The 20,809-nt window shown below is 41.1% G+C and overlaps 1 protein-coding gene across 8 annotated transcripts in view; it reads left to right on the top strand.

Annotated features, from left to right (window-relative positions):
- Positions 1-20,809, top strand: part of ankrd10a (ankyrin repeat domain 10a) — a 68,331-nt gene that overhangs the window by 27,002 nt on the left and 20,520 nt on the right. For all 8 annotated transcript variants that reach the window (XM_067986646.1, XM_067986651.1, XM_067986648.1 and 5 more), the window contains 2 exons: positions 630-721; positions 17,300-17,544. In XM_067986646.1, coding sequence (XP_067842747.1) covers positions 630-721; positions 17,300-17,544 — 337 coding nt within the window. The remainder of the gene's footprint in view (positions 1-629; positions 722-17,299; positions 17,545-20,809) is intronic.

Below are 20,809 nucleotides of genomic sequence, written 5' to 3'. Positions count from 1 at the left end.
AAGGTAATGGATAAAACTTGAAAGAGTACCAGATGAGATTTTATCAGTCCATCAAACCTGGTGTATGCTAACTCGCCTTGACTGAAACCATGAGAAGAAATGTAAGATTGCATGTATCTAAAAGCTCCGACAGAGCTGGTCAGGGACCAAGATCTCTCCCGGGTACCAAAGTTGTCTTTTGGGATTATGTTTTGATTATTCTTCAAGTTTTCCCGTGAAGTGTTAATGAAAAGTGAGATTTCAGTATGCTGGAAATGGTTTGTTTTCAAACCTAGATAGTGCAACCATGCTGAAAATGTTGTCTGTGTATCGCACCATATCGCACCCTCAGGACATACCAAAGTGATTTGCAACCAATAAATTACTTTTGAAGTGCAGCCACTGTTATTCTGTAGACTTATATGGATATACAGCAGCATCCCACAATCAGCAAATGAGCAGAAGGTTCAGACTTCGGTTGGTTGAGGGAGGAGTGCTGGCCGGGACACTGGGATTACCTGGCGAGAGCCATGAGTTCTATAGTGTCGACAGAACAGATAAACCGTGGCTCGATTTAACATCGAATCCAAAAGGTGCTGAGAAACTCCATCCTAATGACCTGATGTGATGTCTATCTCCTTTCATTACAGGATTATGTGGGTGAAACCCCTGTCCATAAAGCAGCACGCTCGGGGAGTCTGGACTGCCTTAATGTCCTTGTGTCTCATGGGGCTAAAACAGAGTAAGTGACCATTTCAGCACCTCTCAAATAATCAGCGCAGTAACTTGTAAACGCTCTAGGGGTGATGGGTAATACACACAGGTAAAGGAGCTGTATGCTTTAATTTTGACCCGAGGATTTTTAAACTTAAAATAATCCCCTGAAATACTTGCCCTTAGTATTTGTCAACAGCAGAGTCCTTTTTTTAAGTAACTTCGCAAATTGTTATTCCAAAGGAGAGTGTACTAAACTAAGTACCTACTAGCCTATCAGATTACAAAATGGCCCTGGTGATAGAGATGAGGCCCATAAATAGATTGTGTAAAACACCTATTGTAAGCCTGTTATTTTTGGGCGTATTGTCCAGCATCGATGAATTGAAGTGTAAAGGCTGTATTTTCTCAATGCGTGCTCTAGACTGGAGCCTTACCCACTGGGTGCATATATCAGGAGATCGTAGGCCTGCTCCCCGCGGTATCCTGTTGATTACGTTTAATGATCGGAAAATGGTGGGGAGTGCGCCTGCGATTTCTCGAGGTCCACTCCCATCAGGTGAGTCCTCCAGCCAAGGGTGTGCATGCTGGAAACCAGCCCTCTAGTGTTTCAATTTCAGCATAAAGCTCCTTTAAAACAGAGTCCAACTGAATGCAAGTAACTTGTTTAGCTGTTCATTTGTTAAACCTCTATACAAATTAATGTTTAATAAAGAACATCACACACCTTTACCTTTTGCGCCTCCATTACTTATATTTAAAATTGGATAAGATTGTTCTTGTATGTCCATGATTTTCTGATACCACTGATAAATCGAAATCTACATGTTTAAATAACACCATTTAGTAACCATTGTCATTGGGCACTTGCTCTGTCAAGTGCTGTGCTGACTGGTTTCCAAACACAGTTTTGAAATTTAAATTAAAACTCTTAAATAGGCTAACAAGGCAGAGACTGTAGGAGTCATTTACTTTTTAATTGCGAAATTTTATTCCCGGTACATTGAGAAAATAATCTTACTTTTTGCACAGATTTTTGAAACCTGAATTCCTCTCTAAGTAGTTTAACAAACTAAGGCATTCCCATTCAGTGGACAATGTGTGACCTGCTCTGTATAGGCACTCAATAGGCTGTAGGAATTTAATTTACTCCTTTGTAAAGTTAGGGAGATCACCTCCCCCATTTTCTTAAATTCAAACCTCCACTGAAAGGTGGAGAGCCAGTCTCGGTGCACACTGTGGGGAACATTCACCATTATCCTACTGGGTGAGGCAAGCTTCACATTTGTTCTTGGAATGTGGCAGTGTGAAAACCCATTAAAAGTTTAGTGCAGTAACGCTACAACAAATGCAGGATTTAGTCCATGCATTAATGCCTGTTCTTACCTAACCTCCTTACTTGCTTCCATTAATTCGGTTACTAATCTGGCTTTTTTTTCTTCAATATCTCTTCTCATTCCTCTTCTCCCTCATCGCTGCCCCCCCCCCCCCGCCCACTCAAAGAATCCACTTTGAAGCAAGGGGTTTCTATTATCGATGAACACTAGTGGATAGATTTAGCAATTCCTGTACTCCTACCCTGGACCTTCCCACATTAGAGCAAGGATCGGGAATTTGGATGCAGAAGTCAGTGGATTCTGCGGGTCGTTAATTTTAACCAGAGGAGAATTCCCTGGGGTCATTCCCCTCCATCCCTGCAGCTCCAACAGTCTCTCCCTGTGAATGACATTCTGCGCCAGGAACTCAAATTTATAAAAGATCTGGCTTTTTTTATGTCCCTTAATAATTTCACCACGTGTAATCTCTTGCTCTGAATTGTCCCGCTGTTAATGCGTCCTTAAAAGGCACTGTAGTCCTTGAAAATGTGAATTTTAAGATAGCCAGAAAAAAATAACACCTTGAGCATTGTGTGCTCGAATGTGAAGGTTTCATCTCAGTTTCAGAAACATTCTTACTGGATTTTCACCAAAGTTGATCAAAGTTTTTAACGCCTTGGTCCCTTTCAAGTGGAAGCAATGATTCTCACAAGAAATGCCTAGTGACCTTAGCCAACAGCTCTTTTAGATTTTCATTCAGTTCCCAAGTGAGTTGCTCAGTTATTTAAATAAAACTTGTGTGGTGGAATTGTTCACTTGCTCATCATTCAGTTAAAGATTTAACTCCCTGAGCAATGCACAAAATTTGTGCCAGTTTCTTAATGTCAAGTTGGTTTCATCATTTAGAAATATTAACAATTAAAAAAAGCATAAAAACAAAACTACCACAGACTTACTTTGCAACAAAAAAAAAGCTAAAACACATTTGCACTAGTGTTAAAATGGGGCTACTTGGTAATAATTGCACAGCTATTACATTTTAATTTTTTTTCGATTTCCACAACTTCAACAACACATTTCACTTGGAAATGGGGATGCGCAAGGTTTACGTTCTTTAAATTTTATTTGGTCCTCTTTCCTTTATGCGGGGGTTGAAGATTCCATAGGTCCAAGTTATGCCATACACTTGGCTTTTTTTCTGTACTTCCCCCAAAATCGTTCGAGGACTTCCAAATTAATATCTGAAGCCTGACAGATCATCAACTTGTCACACATTTTCCTTGTTGGGTGTGTTCAGAATTGTTTTGCACCACTCTGCCATCCATTATTATGAACACATTACCACCCATTGGGTGTGTCTGGTCACCTCATTCAGTCAACACAGGCTAGTACTAACACCAGATTTTGCAGTTATTACTTTCCAATAAAATAATCCATATCAACTGCAAAGCAAAAGAAATGTTGCAGGTATTTTGCTTCACTGGCTGGCTGTGCCCAATCATGTATCAGTGTTGTTCAAACGTAACTATTTGCAGAAGTGCCTGTGATGAGAATATTGAATAGCTACAGGTCCCAAGTTCTGAGGAAGGCACTTGTCCTCTTTGGAGAAAAAGAGGGAACTAGCGGAGTCCAAGGTAGTTAAAAGTAAACCAAGTATATGGTGCGCAACAGTGCTGCCCTAGTAACCCTCTATTTATCATTGTGTATTGTGGATATTGGACATGAGTTCACAGTATAACTCTACGCAGATGGAGATTGTACTCCTCGGCAACCTTTTGCCTTTGTCATTATTGTACTGGGACAGTTTTTCTTTTCAACTCTCAAAAGTATTTTAATTGAAGTTAAGAGGAAACTTGCGAGAAGTTGCAAATTGGAACAAAATTAAGAAGTGAAAGGTAATTATCAAAAAGAGTAGTTCCAACTGGACAGAGTGAACAGGTGGAGTTCAATAAGGATTGGCTGAGAGATCTCTTCTATTCATATTATAGCCTTGATTTAATTAATAGAAGCAGATGAAGCAAATTACAAGGGAAACCAGGGCCTTTAGAACCAAAGATTTATGCAGATTGGGCAGATAAGTGGAACATCCTGGTTGATGCTCATAAATAGAAGGTAACGCCTGTTGGTGCAAAAATATATTGAAAGTAAAGGGCAGAGCTAGAGTTGATTTTGACTATTGACCAAATATTGAAAATGCCATGATGTAGCAGTAATTGCCAGGACAAACAGAGCAATGTGGTCTACAGGGAGATCAATATAATGTAAGGAAGTGATACTGATGCACTGTAAAGTGTTGGTGAGGCCAGAGTTGGAATAGTAAGCTCCAGTGTGGCGGACATACTATTGGAAAGGCTATGAGTGAAGCAACAAAGATGGCTTTGGATCTTTGGCGAAAGGTTTGGTGGTGACCATTTGGTAGGAACTAAACTAGGAGGAAGGACCGACACAATTTAAATGTTTTTTCCCCCTTTTTAAAAAAAATGTAGAAGGTGGGTGTAGATAGTGTGTGGACCCAGAGAGCATGATTCTAACCAATGACAATACGTTAAAGTGTAAACCAAGGTGCGAGAGGTTGATTCTGAAGTTTCGACAGAGCAAACTGCTGTCAAGAAAAGGAAATTTTGATTCTGTTGAAAACAAATTAGACTCCAGAGCCATCAAAGAGAAGGATGCAGGCTTGGCACAGGAGTAGGAGTGAAATGCAGTATTCCATTCCATGATAAAGTGTGGACTTGCTTATGGGCTGGCTGAATTTTCTTACTCCCAATTGTCTTGTACAGTTAGACCTGGGGGAGGGGGGTTCAGTGGAGAGAAGGGCCGAGATTGCTGTCAGAACACTAGAGAATGCACCAACAAGTTTAGTTCTGTTTGACTTTCCTGTTACACTTCTTTCCAAAGTAGAATACAAGTGTTTGCTGCAATGTTTGGGACTTGCTATTTGGAACTCTTCCCTGACTAGATATTCCACTCACAGATAGTGAGAATAAATACATTTTTCTCTGAATGCCACTCCTCAGTCAAGCAAAATACTTGAGACTTGCTCTTACTTCCGATCTCTGTTGGTTTCATCGTCTATTAGCCTTTGTTGACTATCAAGGAAGAGGAAACAAATGAATGATGGTAAGATTTTTGGATACTCTATAATTATTGTTGGCAGTTTACTGCTTTTTCCAGTACACATGTCGTCAACCACTGGTGTCATGGTTACCTGCCCTGGTTCCCTAGATATAACATGGATCTCAAATCTTTCTTCTTGATTGAAATTTGATGGAGGTAGGTGGATCAGGATTGCTGGAGAAATTTTGACCTGTTTCCTGTATACTATCTGTATTACGTTGTATTCAGTTGCAGGACAATGTGTGATCAAGTTGGATGGTCAGTGTCCCTTTCTAGTTGGGTTACTAGCTGTGCTCCCAAATTGAGTCAGTGCTGCTGCTGCTAGGATGTTCATGGAGGATTTGCTTTCTCATAGTCTTAGTCTTCAGTTTTTGTTTTTGTAGCAAATGCTGGTGGGATCAAGGGCAGAATTTAATGGAACCCAGGAAGGTCCGTAGGATATTACCACTGAGGGTAATTAGGGAGCGGTGCATGGTGGGAGGGGTAGCGGTCAGTGTTTGTGAAGCCAGAAGGGACCACAGCAAATGCCATCTACAGGAATTGGAGGGGGAGGGATGGGCTTTGTTCATCCAGGAGGGGCCATAGGAATTGCCATCTACAGCAGTTGGAGGGAATGAGCATTGTTCAGCCAGGAGGGAGCCATAGATGCTAAGGAACTGACTGGGTCTTTTGGAGCCAAGAGGGAGAATGATAAAGAAGGTGGATGGCGTCTTCAGGATGGAAGCAGCCAGACTTTTTGGATGAAAGGGATGACCAACTGCTCATTTGGATGTAGCCATGGGCAAGTTCAAATCGCAAGAGACGGGAACAAGAAGGAAAACCCTGAAGCATCAGTTGAAGCCTTCCACCCATGCCGTTGAATATGCGGTAAAGGTTTTCTCCAGGTACTAGTGCCCTGTGTGTTCAGTGAGGATAGCCTTAAGTCTTTATAGTGCATCTTAATAGGATTCCTGCAGAGGTGCACAGATGTGCAGGAACTGTCACCTTAGCCAGGATGTTGCTCTGGTGCTTGTGGATATTAATGCTTCAGATTGAATCAAAAACCAATCAAGCTCTGCAGTCAAAATTGGGGCAGGTAGAGGCACTAAAATAATCAACCAGGGTAGCAGATAAAATTAAATAACCCTTCTGAATTTTTCTTGGGTTGGTGATTCCTAAACTTCATAGTTGGATTAGATGTTTGACACCGTCACATAAAGTCAAGTAAATTCTAAATGACACCGCCACATAAAGTCAAGTAAATTCTAATCATAAAATATTTTTAAAAAGGGAATTTCTGCTCCTTGTGGTATCTAATAGCTGAAGAATGCAGGTGTCGATCACAGTTTAAGTGAAGCTGTACGTAGCCCTGTGTTCTGACACCTCAACTGGGGGGTGGGTACTGTAGATACAAATTATTAATATGATTTTTCACCCATTTCAGATTTATCTAGAAGTAAAATGTTTCCATCTTTTACAGGTAAATACTTGGAATAGAGAAATGATCCATATGTCATGCACTTTAATTCTCTTTTCTTTTATAGCAGCATTGTAATTCCACAAACCTCATTCTGTGTGAAGGCTACGCTAGTATATGCTGCTACAGAAATTAAAATACTCCACATGAATGGATAGAAGTATTCCATATATTTACGGCCAGTACAGGACTTGGAAGTAGTATGAAATGGGTTAAACGGCATTATTAATTCAAGATGTATTCATGTTCTTATTTCATTGTTAAGATTACTTTCACCAGCACCCCGTAGTCTGTTTTATTTGCCATTGCCCATGTAACTGTAACAGTGCAGAGAATTGAGTCTTTAAGAGATTGAAAAATGTCAAATGTTTTCCAGCTACGTAATTTGAATTTGACTTGATTTTGAAGTAATCCTAGAAAGGGGGATCATTCCCAATAGAAACGCTGAAACTGCCACAGGTGATTCATGGAACCCTTACAGTTGTGGCATTGAGTGCGCAGTATCGCTCCCCGTCAGCACACAAGGCATACCGTTGAGGTATTTGTTGTGGTGATTGGTTTTAATGCTATGTAGGAACTGAGTTATAGATCTTTAGTCGTGCATGCATTGTTTACCCTAATTTAAAAATTACTTCAGATATGTAAACTAATATAGTTAAGTTGAGAAGTTTTATTTTAATGTAAGTTTTATGCAAATTTCAAGAAAAAAAATGTGGTTTACTTATTGAGATTAATTGCCGCATGATTGTAACCAGGAACAATTTGATTGTTGAAAGCGATATGAAACTTGCTGCTTATTCAGATATAAAATGATAACTGCTTTGCTTTATAGAAAACTGCAGTAACAGTGTTGACTTAACGTTGAATACTTTCAAAGCAAATTTAGATTTCCTTACCAGTTCCTTTAACACCTCCTATTTTCCTCTACTCATTCTCCCTCCCCGTCCTGTTCCAATCCTACATGCCATTGTAAAAATGATGACCTCATTAGTTTATCAATCCTTCCTGCAAATATTAAAATATCACTTCAATAACTTAAAATCCATCAGATTTGTCATTGACTTTTTCCTTAACTCCAGGTTCCACTTTTCCCCTGCGTCGTACGTCTGTAAATATCGCAATTCCACCTCGATAAATGTTCGCTTTTCAACACTGACAACAAGTAACTTCTCAGCAGTTTTTGGAATGCTGCTTTCTGGAATCACACAATATGTTTAAAAAACGATTTAGTTTTTGACTCCCGTAAATAGTTTAAAATTCTTCATGGGTCTTTCCACAAAATGTAATTATCTGTTTATCACAGGAGACTCTCCATTTTCGAAAGCAATCCAATTTGTCTTTGGGAAAGTGTCCCGAACTATCAGGCCAGTAATTTTATTGTCTGACTCAGTAAATCTGGTACATAACTTCATTCAGACTGGTCTTTCAAAAGTGGCCACAAGCTGAGCTGGTGTCTGAATGGTAACCTATTCTGCATTGCACACAGGTGAGAAAGTGGTGATTGGGGCTATGTAATGAACCTGCTTGTTTGGTGTATGCTCCTATTTATAGGCTGACTCATTACCAGTATTACAGCAGCGAATCACTTCCTACTATCCTCGACCTTCCTGCCATGTGATCTAATAAACTGGAGATGGGGGGATTGGAACTCCTTCTGTGCCTTTATCAAGTAGCCTTGTGATGCAAGAAATCCGTCAAGATCAAGATTTCACGGGAAGCTGCACTGGATGATATACCATAACCATGTTGGAGTGAAGTGTGGGCTGTACTGGGGGTTCAGAGAACATTTATAAACCATCCTGGCTTAATTTATATCATCTGAGCCCCCTCGGTTATGTTACAATCTTCTAACAGACACCAGCACACCTATTGTTTGTGTCTTTGTAGTTGGGATTTATTAAATGAAAGTAGTGTGGGCACATAATGTGATCACTAGGCTATCAGTACCACATAGTGGTTAGTAATGAGTAATGTGTTCTCCATACTAGGTTCACTTGAGCTGTGGAAAAATTCTCAATTGTACATTTCTGCGTTCTGTCCGCCCATCCTTTTGGATTCGATGTTAACTTGTGGCCCTGTCTGCCTGAGCAGGTGGATGTTAAAGATTCCAGGTTGCCATACAAAGAAGAGCAGGCAGTTCTACCAATATCTTGACCAAAATCCCTCCTTCAGTCGCCAACAACAAAAAGTGATTAACTGGCCATTCATCTCATTCGCTGTTTGTGGAATCTTGCTGTGCGCAAATTGGCTGCCGCATTTAGCTACAACATGAGTGACTACAAACAGAAGTAATTCAGTCAGTGTGAAGCATTTTGGAACACCTCGGACATGACCTATCACTATACAAATACAAGTTCTTGCTTTTATTTCTTTCACCCAAATTTGGATTGAATCTGGAGAAAATCAGTGGGATTTTCTCCCAGTTTCTGGTTTGCCAGCACCATTTGAGCGGCTGCGATGGAAAATTGAGTGGAGGACCCATCCCTCTGTACCCCGACCGTTTATACAGCTGTGGATCTTCCAGACACCAGCAGTGCTTGCCTAGATGCTGATATTCTGATATTTTTGGCCCATATTCTACTTTATGATGTGAGAGGTACTCTTAATACCTTCTGCAATGGAAACAAGAGGAGGCCATTCAGCCCCTTGAGCCTGTTCCGCCATTCAATTAGATCATGGCCGATCTGTACCTCAGCTCCATTTTCCCACCGTAGCTCCATATCTCTTGACACCTTTACCCAACAAAAAATCAATCAATCAATCAATCAATCGATCGGTCTCAGTCTTGAAAGCTCCAATTGTCCTAGCAACCATCCATGGATCCATCCATCCATGCAGCTGTGTATAATCGTAGGTGATCGCTTGGGACTGATTTTGGAATGAGTTTATGTTTAATCTGCTGAGTTTCAAAAAGTATATTCTTCCTCCTGGACACCAGGCAAAAAGGTTGCAGCTTTTATATTGCAGTGATGAAATAGAATGGTTTCAGTGGAAGAATGAGCTAGATTGACCGAATGGCCACCATCTGTATTTATTGTTGAATACTGGATTTCTGCCACAAGGCACTGCCAGCTATCATATTTGACTTGTTAATGGTAGCATTCTAATGGCTTCTTCTGAAAAACCTAAGAAAGGACTATCCTCATAGTGCAGCACCCTGCCAGAAATTGAAAACAGTACAAGTCTAGACAAGGTCAGTCTTAGGTTTTAAGGCCTGAAGAATGCTCGAGAAAGGAAAATTTGTAGGAGATGAGGAGTTCCAGTTTCGACATCCTTTGGAAATATTAACTTAGATGCATCTTAATTTCAGTGCAGTGAGGAGGAAGAGCAACAGCAAATTTGGAGCTTAGAAGAAACAAGAAAAAACAGTGCATGGGAACATTGCTGATAGTAAATGTAAGAGTTGAGAGAATTAAGTTTTTCAGCACTCATTGAAGGGAATGGAGAAGATCAAGCTGTACTGATTCAGCCATTAGAGAACTGGAGATTGTGAGTAACCAGAACATGTGGTCTGAAGGAGGTTGATGAATATGGAATAGAATCATTAGCTGAAGAGTGGAATAATTAATTAATAAGAAGAAGGAACAGAGCAAGAAAAAGACAGAACCCTGAGGTAATGGAGGAAGAATCGAAAAATCAATTACAGCACAGAGAGCAATTTGAGAGAAAACTGAATTGCCATGAACATAAGCTTTGGCAGGAGACCCTCTGTTACTCTAAGTGCACGGTGCTAGACCCCATCGAAGGCTTCTGAGATGTTCAAGTCAATGACAGATGATTCACCAAGAAGTGTGAACTGATGCCACTAATGGGCTGGCCATGCAGAACACGATATTGGTGATCATGGATTACACCAGAATTTTCAAAGTGTGGAATAATTTAAAGGTTAACTGCAACTTTCATTACTTAAGGCCAATAGGGCAATTGTTTGAGAGTTCAGAGGGATCAGCTTTGTTAGGGATAGAGTGAACCTGAGAAGATTTGCATGGAGAAGGAACGATGTACTGGGAGAGAGAGATTGTAAAGACAGCAAAGGACAGGGACACATGCTTTGAGGATGCACCTAGGACCATGGGTCTTGCTGGAGTCCCAGATTCAATGACCTGGTTACGATGGTAGAAACAGAATGGAGCATTGGTTCTATTGCAAGATCATCAAAAGTTGAGTTGGAGGCAAAAAGTGCGCCCAAAAGGTCACATGCAAGAGTTGTCACTAATTGGGCCAGTGAGCATTCTTATGATGCCAACATTGTAACTCTTTGAGATTGTTGTGCACTGAAAAAATGTCTCCCATCTCAGTTTAACTGATGTGAATATTATATTGCTGCATTGTTTCCAGCACTTTCACCGTTTATTGAAGTATGAATCTTCACCAAGCACTAAAACTGCAGGGCGTTTCGAAGCATTCGTTATTATCTAACTGTCTGCTTCAATAACTAATTTTCTAAATGTGTGTTCCACCATTGGTTTACATCAGGTGTTGTGAGCTGATTTTTGTGGGAATTTTGAGCAAAACCTGCGTTTGTTATGTTTATATTTGAATTTATTATTAGCTGAAATACAGGAGCTTGTGGTTACTGTTGACGATTATTGTATTTGCATTGGGCATCTCAAATTTAAAACTAAAATAGAAAAGTGCAGCTGAAGTTACAAATAATTTTATAATGTAATGTTCAAACTTTATGAAGATTAGCTTAAATTCCAAGTTTCATCCAAGTAGATCTACTCCCTTATGCTACAATGTCCTTGTTGATTATTTTAAATAAATCTTGATCAAACATAAATGAGTTTCCATTTCTTTCGCTGGTTTGCTTTTGAAAATAGGGATATTTATTAGAACCATTTTTGAAACTATGAACTCATGTTTGCATTTTTGTTACCAAATTTAAGAATTATTCCGTGTTAAATATACGTACTACTAGTGTACCACTAGTGCCTTTTCACGCTTCCCATCACTGTCCATATTGTTTGCACTGGAATCATAAACATTCACGCACCTTTAAACACCAAATTAATGCCGTTGTAAGTTAGATTGTAACCCAAATGCTGTGAGTGTTTATTATCAATTAGCCTGGTGTCAACATTTCTCTGGTGCCTGATTACCAAGGCTGGAGAGCAAAATTGAGGGGTTGGCAGTTGAGGAGAAAATGACTGGACAGATGTGTACAGTATAAGTGTAGTAGAAGTTTTAAGTTCTAAGCAAAGATGACCATGCCATGCAAGTATAAGCAAAGATCATCGTTGGCAGTGTTTGTAAGAGTCTCCCCATACACCAATGCTTAAATCCCATGGACAGCCACCTGTATTGTCTGTCCATTATTGCCTGTTTGCCAATTGCTGCCACAGCACTGCTCCTCTTCTGTTAAGTCTGATGCCTTCAAAGAGTATGGCATCATATCCGAGCATATTTACAGCCTCTGCAATGTGGCTAAACTTTCCCACGTTTCTGGTTCCACTTCAGATTATTCTTGAAATGTTTCTTTGGTCCCCGACTGTCCTTTCCCCATTTTAGCAGGTGGCTATACAATACAGCTTCGGGCATTCATTCACCTGATGTGGACACAATGTCCAGGCCACTGGAATTATACCTGCTTTGACCATGACTCTGACCTGGTCATGTTGGTGCACTGCATCACCTTGGTGTTCTTTCTTACCACTAAATGTTCATGGGCTCATACAGAACATGGAATCTTTCTACCTGAGTCCAGGATTTCAAACCATATAAAAATGAGGGAGCATGTTGCCAAGTACATAAAACTGTTCATGGTATTTACTGTTGTGTCCTTATCCTGATCTTGGATTCACTATAAGGTTGACTTTGTACAGTCTGGTGCATAACTTTATCTCTTTTAAGCTGGTCAACCCATAACACTAGGCTGATAGCGATAATCGGCTGTCAATCAGCTTCAGAATGGGGGAGTGTTGCACAGTGACCAGCGAATAAAAGTTCACTAATGACATGTTGCTTAATTTTGGATTTGGCCGTTGGTCTATCGAGGTCACAAATCCACTATTTGTCCAGAATCATGTGTCGACTCCTTTGTTCAAATCTATCGTGGCATTGCTGTGAGAAAGAAGCCCAAGAGTCCCAAGGCGAGTACACAGCACTGCTTCACCCCGTGTCTTATAGGGAATGTGTCAGGTGTGCTGCCGTCAGCAGTTACTGTGCCCATCACGCTGTTGTGAAGTTGCCTGATTTGTGTTAATGAGCTCAATAGGGACGGCCAAACTTGCTCAACAGCTTTCAGAATCTTCCTCAGCTGACGGTGCTAAGGGCCCATTAATGAACACTATGTATGGTGGTTGATGTTACCATAGACATTTCTATATCTGTTGGGCCGTGAACTGTCTTGTGCTTTGCACAAAAAAAATCCATATTGTGCATCAAGCAGTAAATTACCCACAAGGTTTACCGAAAGTTGATTACATTTTGGCTTAGTCTATCCCACAGTGGGGAGAAAGAAGACTTGACAATGTTCTATGGTCAGATTTTTGTTCCTTCCACATCTGAATGGAAACATCTAATGTGTCTTGAAGATGAGATGCTTCTCCCAAATCAGGTGGAAGAGTTGCGCGAGACTGTGTAATTGTCACCACCATGTTTGTGTATTACAACCTGGGACTTTACTGCTTTTCGTTTGTTGCAAGGCTTTGCATGCTCTGCAATGGGAGGTTGTTTGTCAAGGATTCCTCTCTTTCATCTTGTCTAAAGTTGCTTCAACAACTGTAGAAGAACAGCTGAGAAGTGAGTGGAAAAGTTCTTTCCAATGAGGTCAAATGCCCTTGTCAGATTTCAGGGACTCTCCTCTTGCATCCTATTGCAGTTTGAGATCACAGCTTTGCAGACTAGAGTTTTCAGGGCGTCAATTTTGTGATCTTGTTGACCGTTGCCAGGCGTGCACCTTTCCAGAAGCACAATGTAGCTTCCTCGAACTCTCGTCAGTTCACTCTCTTCCATTGATTGTATGTCACTGAAGGTCACAATATCTAGCAAAATAATTCTTTTGCAATCAGACATTGTTTTTCTGACTGCTTAAATCTTTGAGTCCCATCTAGCAGCGTTCTAACATTCCAAGCTCTGAGAATGAGCCTTTATTTTGTTACTGTGGCTGTGAGGAGATGCCTACTAGAAATTGTGTGTGAAGCAGGCAATATTCGAGGCAGATTTTCTAGGCTGCTGCTCTCAAACTGAGGCAACCAATGATAGTGCTGCTCAGCTGGCCGTAGAGTGCTGCTGAATATTAACCTTGCTGTGTTAGCTACATCCGGGACTGCCTATGTACAAGCCAGCGATTCCGCATTCCAGTGTGACAGCTTCACCTGCTCCTTCTCCACTTGCCTTGGGGTTTGTGCTTGTGTGGAGTGCTCACCTCTCCGGTGCTACTTGTATAAAGCACTCAACGGCCAACGATTGGAATGGATCACCATTGGCTGATGAAAGTACCAGCTCATCCGTCAGAGATGTCCACCTGCATCTTACGGTCTAAGTTGTTGATGCTTCTTGTCCAGTCTTATGCCTGTGTCTGCCCTTCTTGCAGTTGTCTCATGGAGATCCTCTGCCAAGATTAATGATTAGGTCTGAAGGTGTTACCCTGAGTTCAGGTTCCACATTGTACCATGTGGCTTTGGGACCCTTGGACATGTCTGACAGGTTTTACCCAGTTACAAACATTTACAGCAGAGCATCCTGTATTTCTCAGGTGGATTAAGAATCTTGTATTTTTCCAAAGTTAAAGAGAAGAGTGTAAATAATACTCAATTAATTATGACTTCTAAGTGCATGAAACAGGCTCCCAACCAACTTCATATTACCAATTGCACAATGCACTGTTGAGTATGAAGCAGTATTATTACTATCGATCCATGAAAGGGGAGGGGGCAGTGGTTAGGAGGGGCTTTGGATATTGTTGTTCACGTACAAAAATGGACACCGGTTCTTGCTCTCTTTGACCATGCGCACTGGGAGACCTGCAGTGTTGCCATGGATTCCATCATCTCTTGCCCATTGGATAGCTTTTGTTTAACAGACAGTTGTATCTGGACTGTCCTCTGCAAAGATCAGATCTGTGAGAATATAAAAAATCTTGCATAGTGTATACACTTCCGGGCAACAAACCTTACTTCCAGTTGTCACATCTCTTGGTGTTTACAAAAAATTGTGGTTGTTTCACTCCACACACACAAAAAAAATTCTATGCAAGTGCAAAATGCATATTTTTTTTAAAAAACCATCAAACTCTGGTAATAACAGATTTACCCGCTGTTGGAATCAAATGCCAGATTTTCATTACTAACGATTGTTGAATTGTGTGCTTTGGATGACATTTGACACATTTTAGAATGGGCAACGAATGGGTCAGAACAGCCCAAGAACCAACAGCCAGCTTAGTAGCAGTAATGTTCCAGGCTTCCGGAGAGCAAACTTAGCTCTTACTTCAGCACAGGCTGCGTAGATATTGAAAAGTGAATTTTATTCACTACAACGCCCTAGTTCCGACCTCACTGCCAGCTCTGCTCACCTTCCCATCCAAATGAAATTTAAGGTTTGCAATGGCACAGTTCTCATTTCAACAAGTAGTACTACTTAACACTTGTAACAGCAAATATCGTAAGGTGCTTTCCAGAGCGGCTGGCGGGGGGGGGGGGGGGGGAAGAGAAGAGAATTAAACGCTGAAGAGGAATTGAGAGAAGAGTTGGAGAGTTGACCGAAGATATGCTCGAAGAGGTAGGTTGTGAGCCATATGAAGGTGATGAAAGATGAGGTGAGTGATCTTGGGAGTGAATTCTGGAGTTCAGGGTTGTGAAGGCTGTACAAGGAGCACAGAGGGTGATTCATGATAGTCCAGACGCTCGAGTGGAGGGTATAAACTGGGATGTGGGGACCGTATAGGAGTACGGTGGAGTGAGGCTGTAGGAGGTTTACTAGATGAGGAGAAGGATTTTGAAATTAATGCGTTGGAGAGTGGGGAGCCCTTGGAGTTCAGGGAGCACAGGCCGGGTGGTGAACATAGGATGCAGGCGGAGGAATCAACTGAGCTGTCCTCTGTGCTGATGAGAGCCTGGAGATGACAAAAGGTGTGGATGAGGGTTGCACTGTGGGTGAGTTAGGGATAGGTAGGCAGGCGGTCCTGGATATGGAGTTTCGAAGTTGAGCTCTAGGACAGGCAGCGCACTGAGATTGCACAGTTAACGGGTTCAGCTCGAACAAGGAGAGGAGGGGATGGAATATGGGAGGGGTACGGAGTTTCTGGCAGGAAGCAAACAGAGCAGAGCAGTACCTGAGAAGGGGGTGCTGCTTACAGTTCGTGAGCCTTTGGGTTAAGGAGAGGTAGTTGAGGGTCAGGAGAGGCTGGTGGATCTTGTAGAGGAGATGGATTTGATGAGTGCTTATGGGAGATATGGGAGGAGCTGAAGAACATTTTGGGGTAAGTAAGGGGGGGGCTGCAAGAGGTTATGGCAACTGAGTGGATGGTTTCCAATTTGGAGACTAACTAATTATTGCACCCAATCGGTCAGGGGTGAGGATGGAGTTGGAGGGAGGTCGAAAGGAGTAAATAAGGTAATTTCCTCTGTTGAAATTACAGTATTCGTATTTGGGAAGAGCACTTTTGAAAAGATTCTGGTGTTTAGTAAGAAGTATAGGAATACATAAATAGTCAATGTTTCTTTTAAAAAAAACACCTTAATTGCTACCAAACCAGGAAATGACATCAGCAATAGACCAGCCGTATAGGATTTGTTTGCCCTCAGAGACTGACGTGACTCTGCCTTTTTCTCAGCGAAGTTCCTGTGTTGATGCCTCTCGTTCCAAGGCTTTTGATGCCAGCTTTGTGCTGTGGCTTCTTGCTCCCAGCTCCATGGTGTTTCTCTGCGTGTGGGTGCACGGATAATTGGTGAATCTTGGTTAAAGGAAATTACAAAGTAATTAACTACAAAAACTCAAATCGTTACGGGAGTTTTGACGTGCAGCTATCTGAACATCACCTGGTGGACGAAGAACACAGGAAGACTTGACTCTCTTCTGTTGTCGATGTTTCCAGTTTTGGCAGCAATTAGGATCAGTTGATTTTGATGAGTTTCTCACAGGTAGGGTGGTTGAGGCACCGAGAAATAAGTTAGCCACAGAAAAAAACATGCTAGGAAAGCTAGAGGCAAAAAGACAATAGAGAATTGTTTAAAGCATTTCATTTAGAAATGTTTTAAAATATATGTTTCATTATAGCAATCGCTGTATTAAAGCAAAGGAACTATTCAGTATCACTGTGGTGTGAGCTGCCATTTTGCAAAACAAAATGACCAGCCCATAGAGATCTGAATTCCCTAACTAAACTCTAATCAGTTAAATGACAAATGTTCCATGCAATTGAGGAAATAAAAAAAAATGCTGCAGTTTTGTTTAAAACTTTTTAGAAACTGATAATTCTGCTAGTCATTCGCTACTTCTGTTTAAACTTGCTTCAAATTCCCACGCTTGACTATAGTATTTGCAAATCAAGTGAAACTGTTTTCAGTACCCAGCACAATCAAATGTATAAATGCGACATGATACTCTAATGCTGTTATTAGCAGATTACTTTAATACATTTATTGTAATGCAATTTTTCATATCGCCTTCAATGAAATGCCCTAACTAATCTTTCCCACATGTCCAGATCTTTCCTGTGTATGAAATGCTGTGATAAGGTGGAGTGTAATTGTTGTCTTGTTCCTTTGTGCAGTTTAAGGAATGCTAGTGGATTGACAGCAGCAGAGCTTGCTCTTGCCCAGGGATTCCGCCAATGCTCCCAGTATCTATGCAGTGTGCAGAACCATCGGCTGAATGGTTTCTACACCAATGGCATCGCAAGTGGCCTTTACCGGGATAACTTGATCACAGACGGCCTAAATGGCTACATGGGAACAAACCGCAAGAGAAGCCACGAGGAATCTGATCACGGCGGAATCAAGAAACCCAGAACTGACGGTAAGCACCTTGCACCATTATGCATTTTATTCCATTCTATACGGATCACCGAAATCATTTTTTTTTGTTGTATTTGTACCATCATCCCATGAACATCATTGTAATCGTGTGAATAAGGAAAGGAGCAAAGGTGACCCAACTTTTGTTGGCACACTTAAAAAAAATTTTAATCATAGAATGATACAGCATAGAAGGAGGCCATTCAGCCCATCGTGCCTGTGCCGACCCGTTGAAAGAGCTATCCAGTTAGTCCCTCTGCTCTTTTTCCCCGTAGCCCTGCAAATTCTTCCCCTTCAAGTATTTATCCAATTCCCTTATGAAAGTTATTGAGTCTGCTTCCACCACCTTTTCAGGCAGCGCATTCCAGATCATCACAATTCCATCAGTGGCAGTAGTTCATTTGACAGATAAAACCCCGGACTGAAATTAAAGGAAAACTCCAAGGATGATTCTGATTAATTCACGGTTTAAATTCTAAATTTGCTTTTTCCGTAGCGGTTTGGCTCAGGAGGAGCTATTTGTCCCTTCGCGCCTGGGCTGAATTTAGGCCCATTTCAGGGCTGAGTTTACACTCTCCCAATTTCCTGCTTTCTCCCAGGCTCCTTTATATTCTTTCTTCAACCATCTGGTGCCTTTTTTAATGTAATGGATTTAGAATCAGTCGCCATTGTGACCGTGCATATTCCGCATTTCGATCACTCCGTGAGAAAGCTTCTTCCGGCTAATGCTTACCTTTTGTCTTGTGTCTGATTCATCTTCCAATAGAAATAGTCTGTCTGTTTATCTGGTCTATCCTTTTATCATTTTGAACAACTCTCTCAAACCCCCTTCGTTTTTCTCAGTTCAGGAGAATGCAGCCCCCTGTCACTCTAGCCTTTCCGTATCACCCAGACTCTCAATCCTGGTCTCTTCCGAGTGAATCTGCACTGCATTTTTTCCGGGATAATTAGATTCCTCCAATAGTGAGGAGCCCAAACTACATGTTATTCTAGATGTGACATCCCCGTCATTTTGTGCACTTAGCAACAACTCTGTTTATGTATTCAGTCCCTTTCGATACAAAGCCTAAATCTTGTTTGGCTTTTTAATGGCTTTTTCTTCTGTCTACCCACTTTTAAGCTTTAATGTATCTGCCTCTCTGCGTTGAGAAATTTATAATTTCAGTTGTAGTTCCATTTTTTTCTCTCTCCCGCCCTTCTACTTTCTCCCTTTTGCCAGTCTGAGGAGCTACCCTTAACCCCTACTCTCTCTCTTCTGTTTTGTAGCCAGCTTGCTATCCATTCTGTTACCTGTCCCCTGACTCCACATGCTCTGACCTTAGTCATGAGTGTACAATGTGGTGCCTTTTGAAAATCCAAATATATTACATCTTCTGCATTACCCTTGTCTACTCTTTCTGTTACTTCTTCAAAGAATTCAATAAGGTTGGTCAAACATGACCTTCCCTTCTGAAATCCATTCGTTATTATATTTTCGGCTTCTAGATGTTTTTCTATTACATCTTTGAGTAAGGATTCCATTGTCTTTCCTGCCACCGATGTTAAGCTAACTGGTCTATAGTTTGGTTCTATCTCCTTTTTTAAATATAAGAATCACATTAACTGTCCACCAGCCCTCTGGCACTATTCCCTTTTCTAATGAATTTTTATATATATGTAATAGTGCCTCTGCTATCTCCTCCCTAACTTCTTTTAATATGCACGGGTGCAATCCATCTGGACCGGGGGTTTGATCCTCTCAAATTTTGAATAGTTTATCAATGTCATGCCCACCTAGTTAGTCTCCCTTGAAAATAATGAGGTAAAGTAACTATTCAACATTTCTGCCATTTCACTGTCATTACCTGTGAGTTTATCTTGTGCATCCCTTAGTGGCCCTATCCCTATCCCTATTCTGATTTTTCTTTTGTTATTTATGTGTCTGTAGAATACTTGACTATTTCCTTTTATATTCCTTGATAATTTAATCTCATAGATCCTCTTTGCTTTCCTAATTGTTTTTTGACTTCTTTCCTAACCTCTCCACATTCCCTTTTGTCATCCTCTCCTTTGTTGTCTGTGTACATAGTGTATGCCTTTTTCTTTAGGTTCAATTTTACCCTTATCTCTGTATTTATCCATGTTTCTCATCATTGATTAGTTTGTTCTTGTTTTTTAAAGGAATATATTTCTCCTGAACTCTCTTGATCAACTTTTAAAATATTTCTCACTGCTGTTCTATGTCTTTGTCTGTCATATTGTTTTTTCTAGTTTACCTTCCCTGGTTCCATTTTCATCCCCTCAAAATTAGCTTTTTTCCAATCTATTACTTTTGGTCTTTGTCTGTCTTATGTCTTTCTCAATCATTATCTTCAATCTTATTATGTTGTGATCGCTATTGCCTAGATGTTCCCCTACACTTACTTCTCTTATCTGCTCTGGTTCATTTCCCATTACTGGATCCAGCAGTGATTCCCCTCTTGGGCTTCTCACCCACTGGGTAAGAAAGGAGTCCTGTACTCACTGTAAAAACTCCATTCCCCTTTCCCCTTTCTTTATCTCTTCTTGCCAGTTTATTTGGGGGGAGTTGAAATCTCCCATGATTATTAGTTTTTTTTACTCATTTCATAGATTTGTCTCCATATTTCTTCCTCCTCTTCCCTTCCGCTATTAGGCGATCTGTAGAATATACTTATTAACGTGATCGATCCCTTCTTATCCTTTGTGGCAATCAGTAATTTTAATGATCAAGTACAACTAGTTACACGCAGTAACGAGACAGTAAGTACAAAAGATGGATATTCCCCCAATCCATGTGTTGAAACTGCTTGTTCCGTGCTCCTGTTTTGCTCTTGCCCTTTAAGGCAGTTCTTTAAATACCCCCAACACCACATGACCACTACATCACCCTCAGCCAATCAGAGACAGCGTAGCCCCTTTAACCCATATATGGACATAGAACCTGTTGGAACAATAAGTTACAGGGTTTGAGGTCTGACTCTCCTTTTAGGCCACTAAAGTAAAATACCTTGGGGGGGGGGGGGGGGGGGGGAAATCGACCTGTTCCCTGAAGCATTTAACAAACGAGCTTGTGTTTTGAAAGACAGAATAAGTGGCATCGCTGTACCGAGTTAAGGCAAATTGTCAAGTGCCTTGTGCTGTGAGCTCGCACTGTGCAGGGTCTGGGCCAGGTTTGAAGTTAGACAAAGAGGAGACCCTCCGTCCATCAGTCTGACTGGATTGAAGGCTTTACGAAGAGCTGAAGGCTAGAGATTGGTGCATACGAC

The sequence above is a fragment of the Heptranchias perlo genome, chromosome 6, assembly GCF_035084215.1.
Source record: "Heptranchias perlo isolate sHepPer1 chromosome 6, sHepPer1.hap1, whole genome shotgun sequence".
Classification (NCBI taxonomy): Eukaryota; Metazoa; Chordata; class Chondrichthyes; order Hexanchiformes; family Hexanchidae; genus Heptranchias; species Heptranchias perlo.
This window is presented reverse-complemented; position numbering and strand designations above follow the sequence as displayed.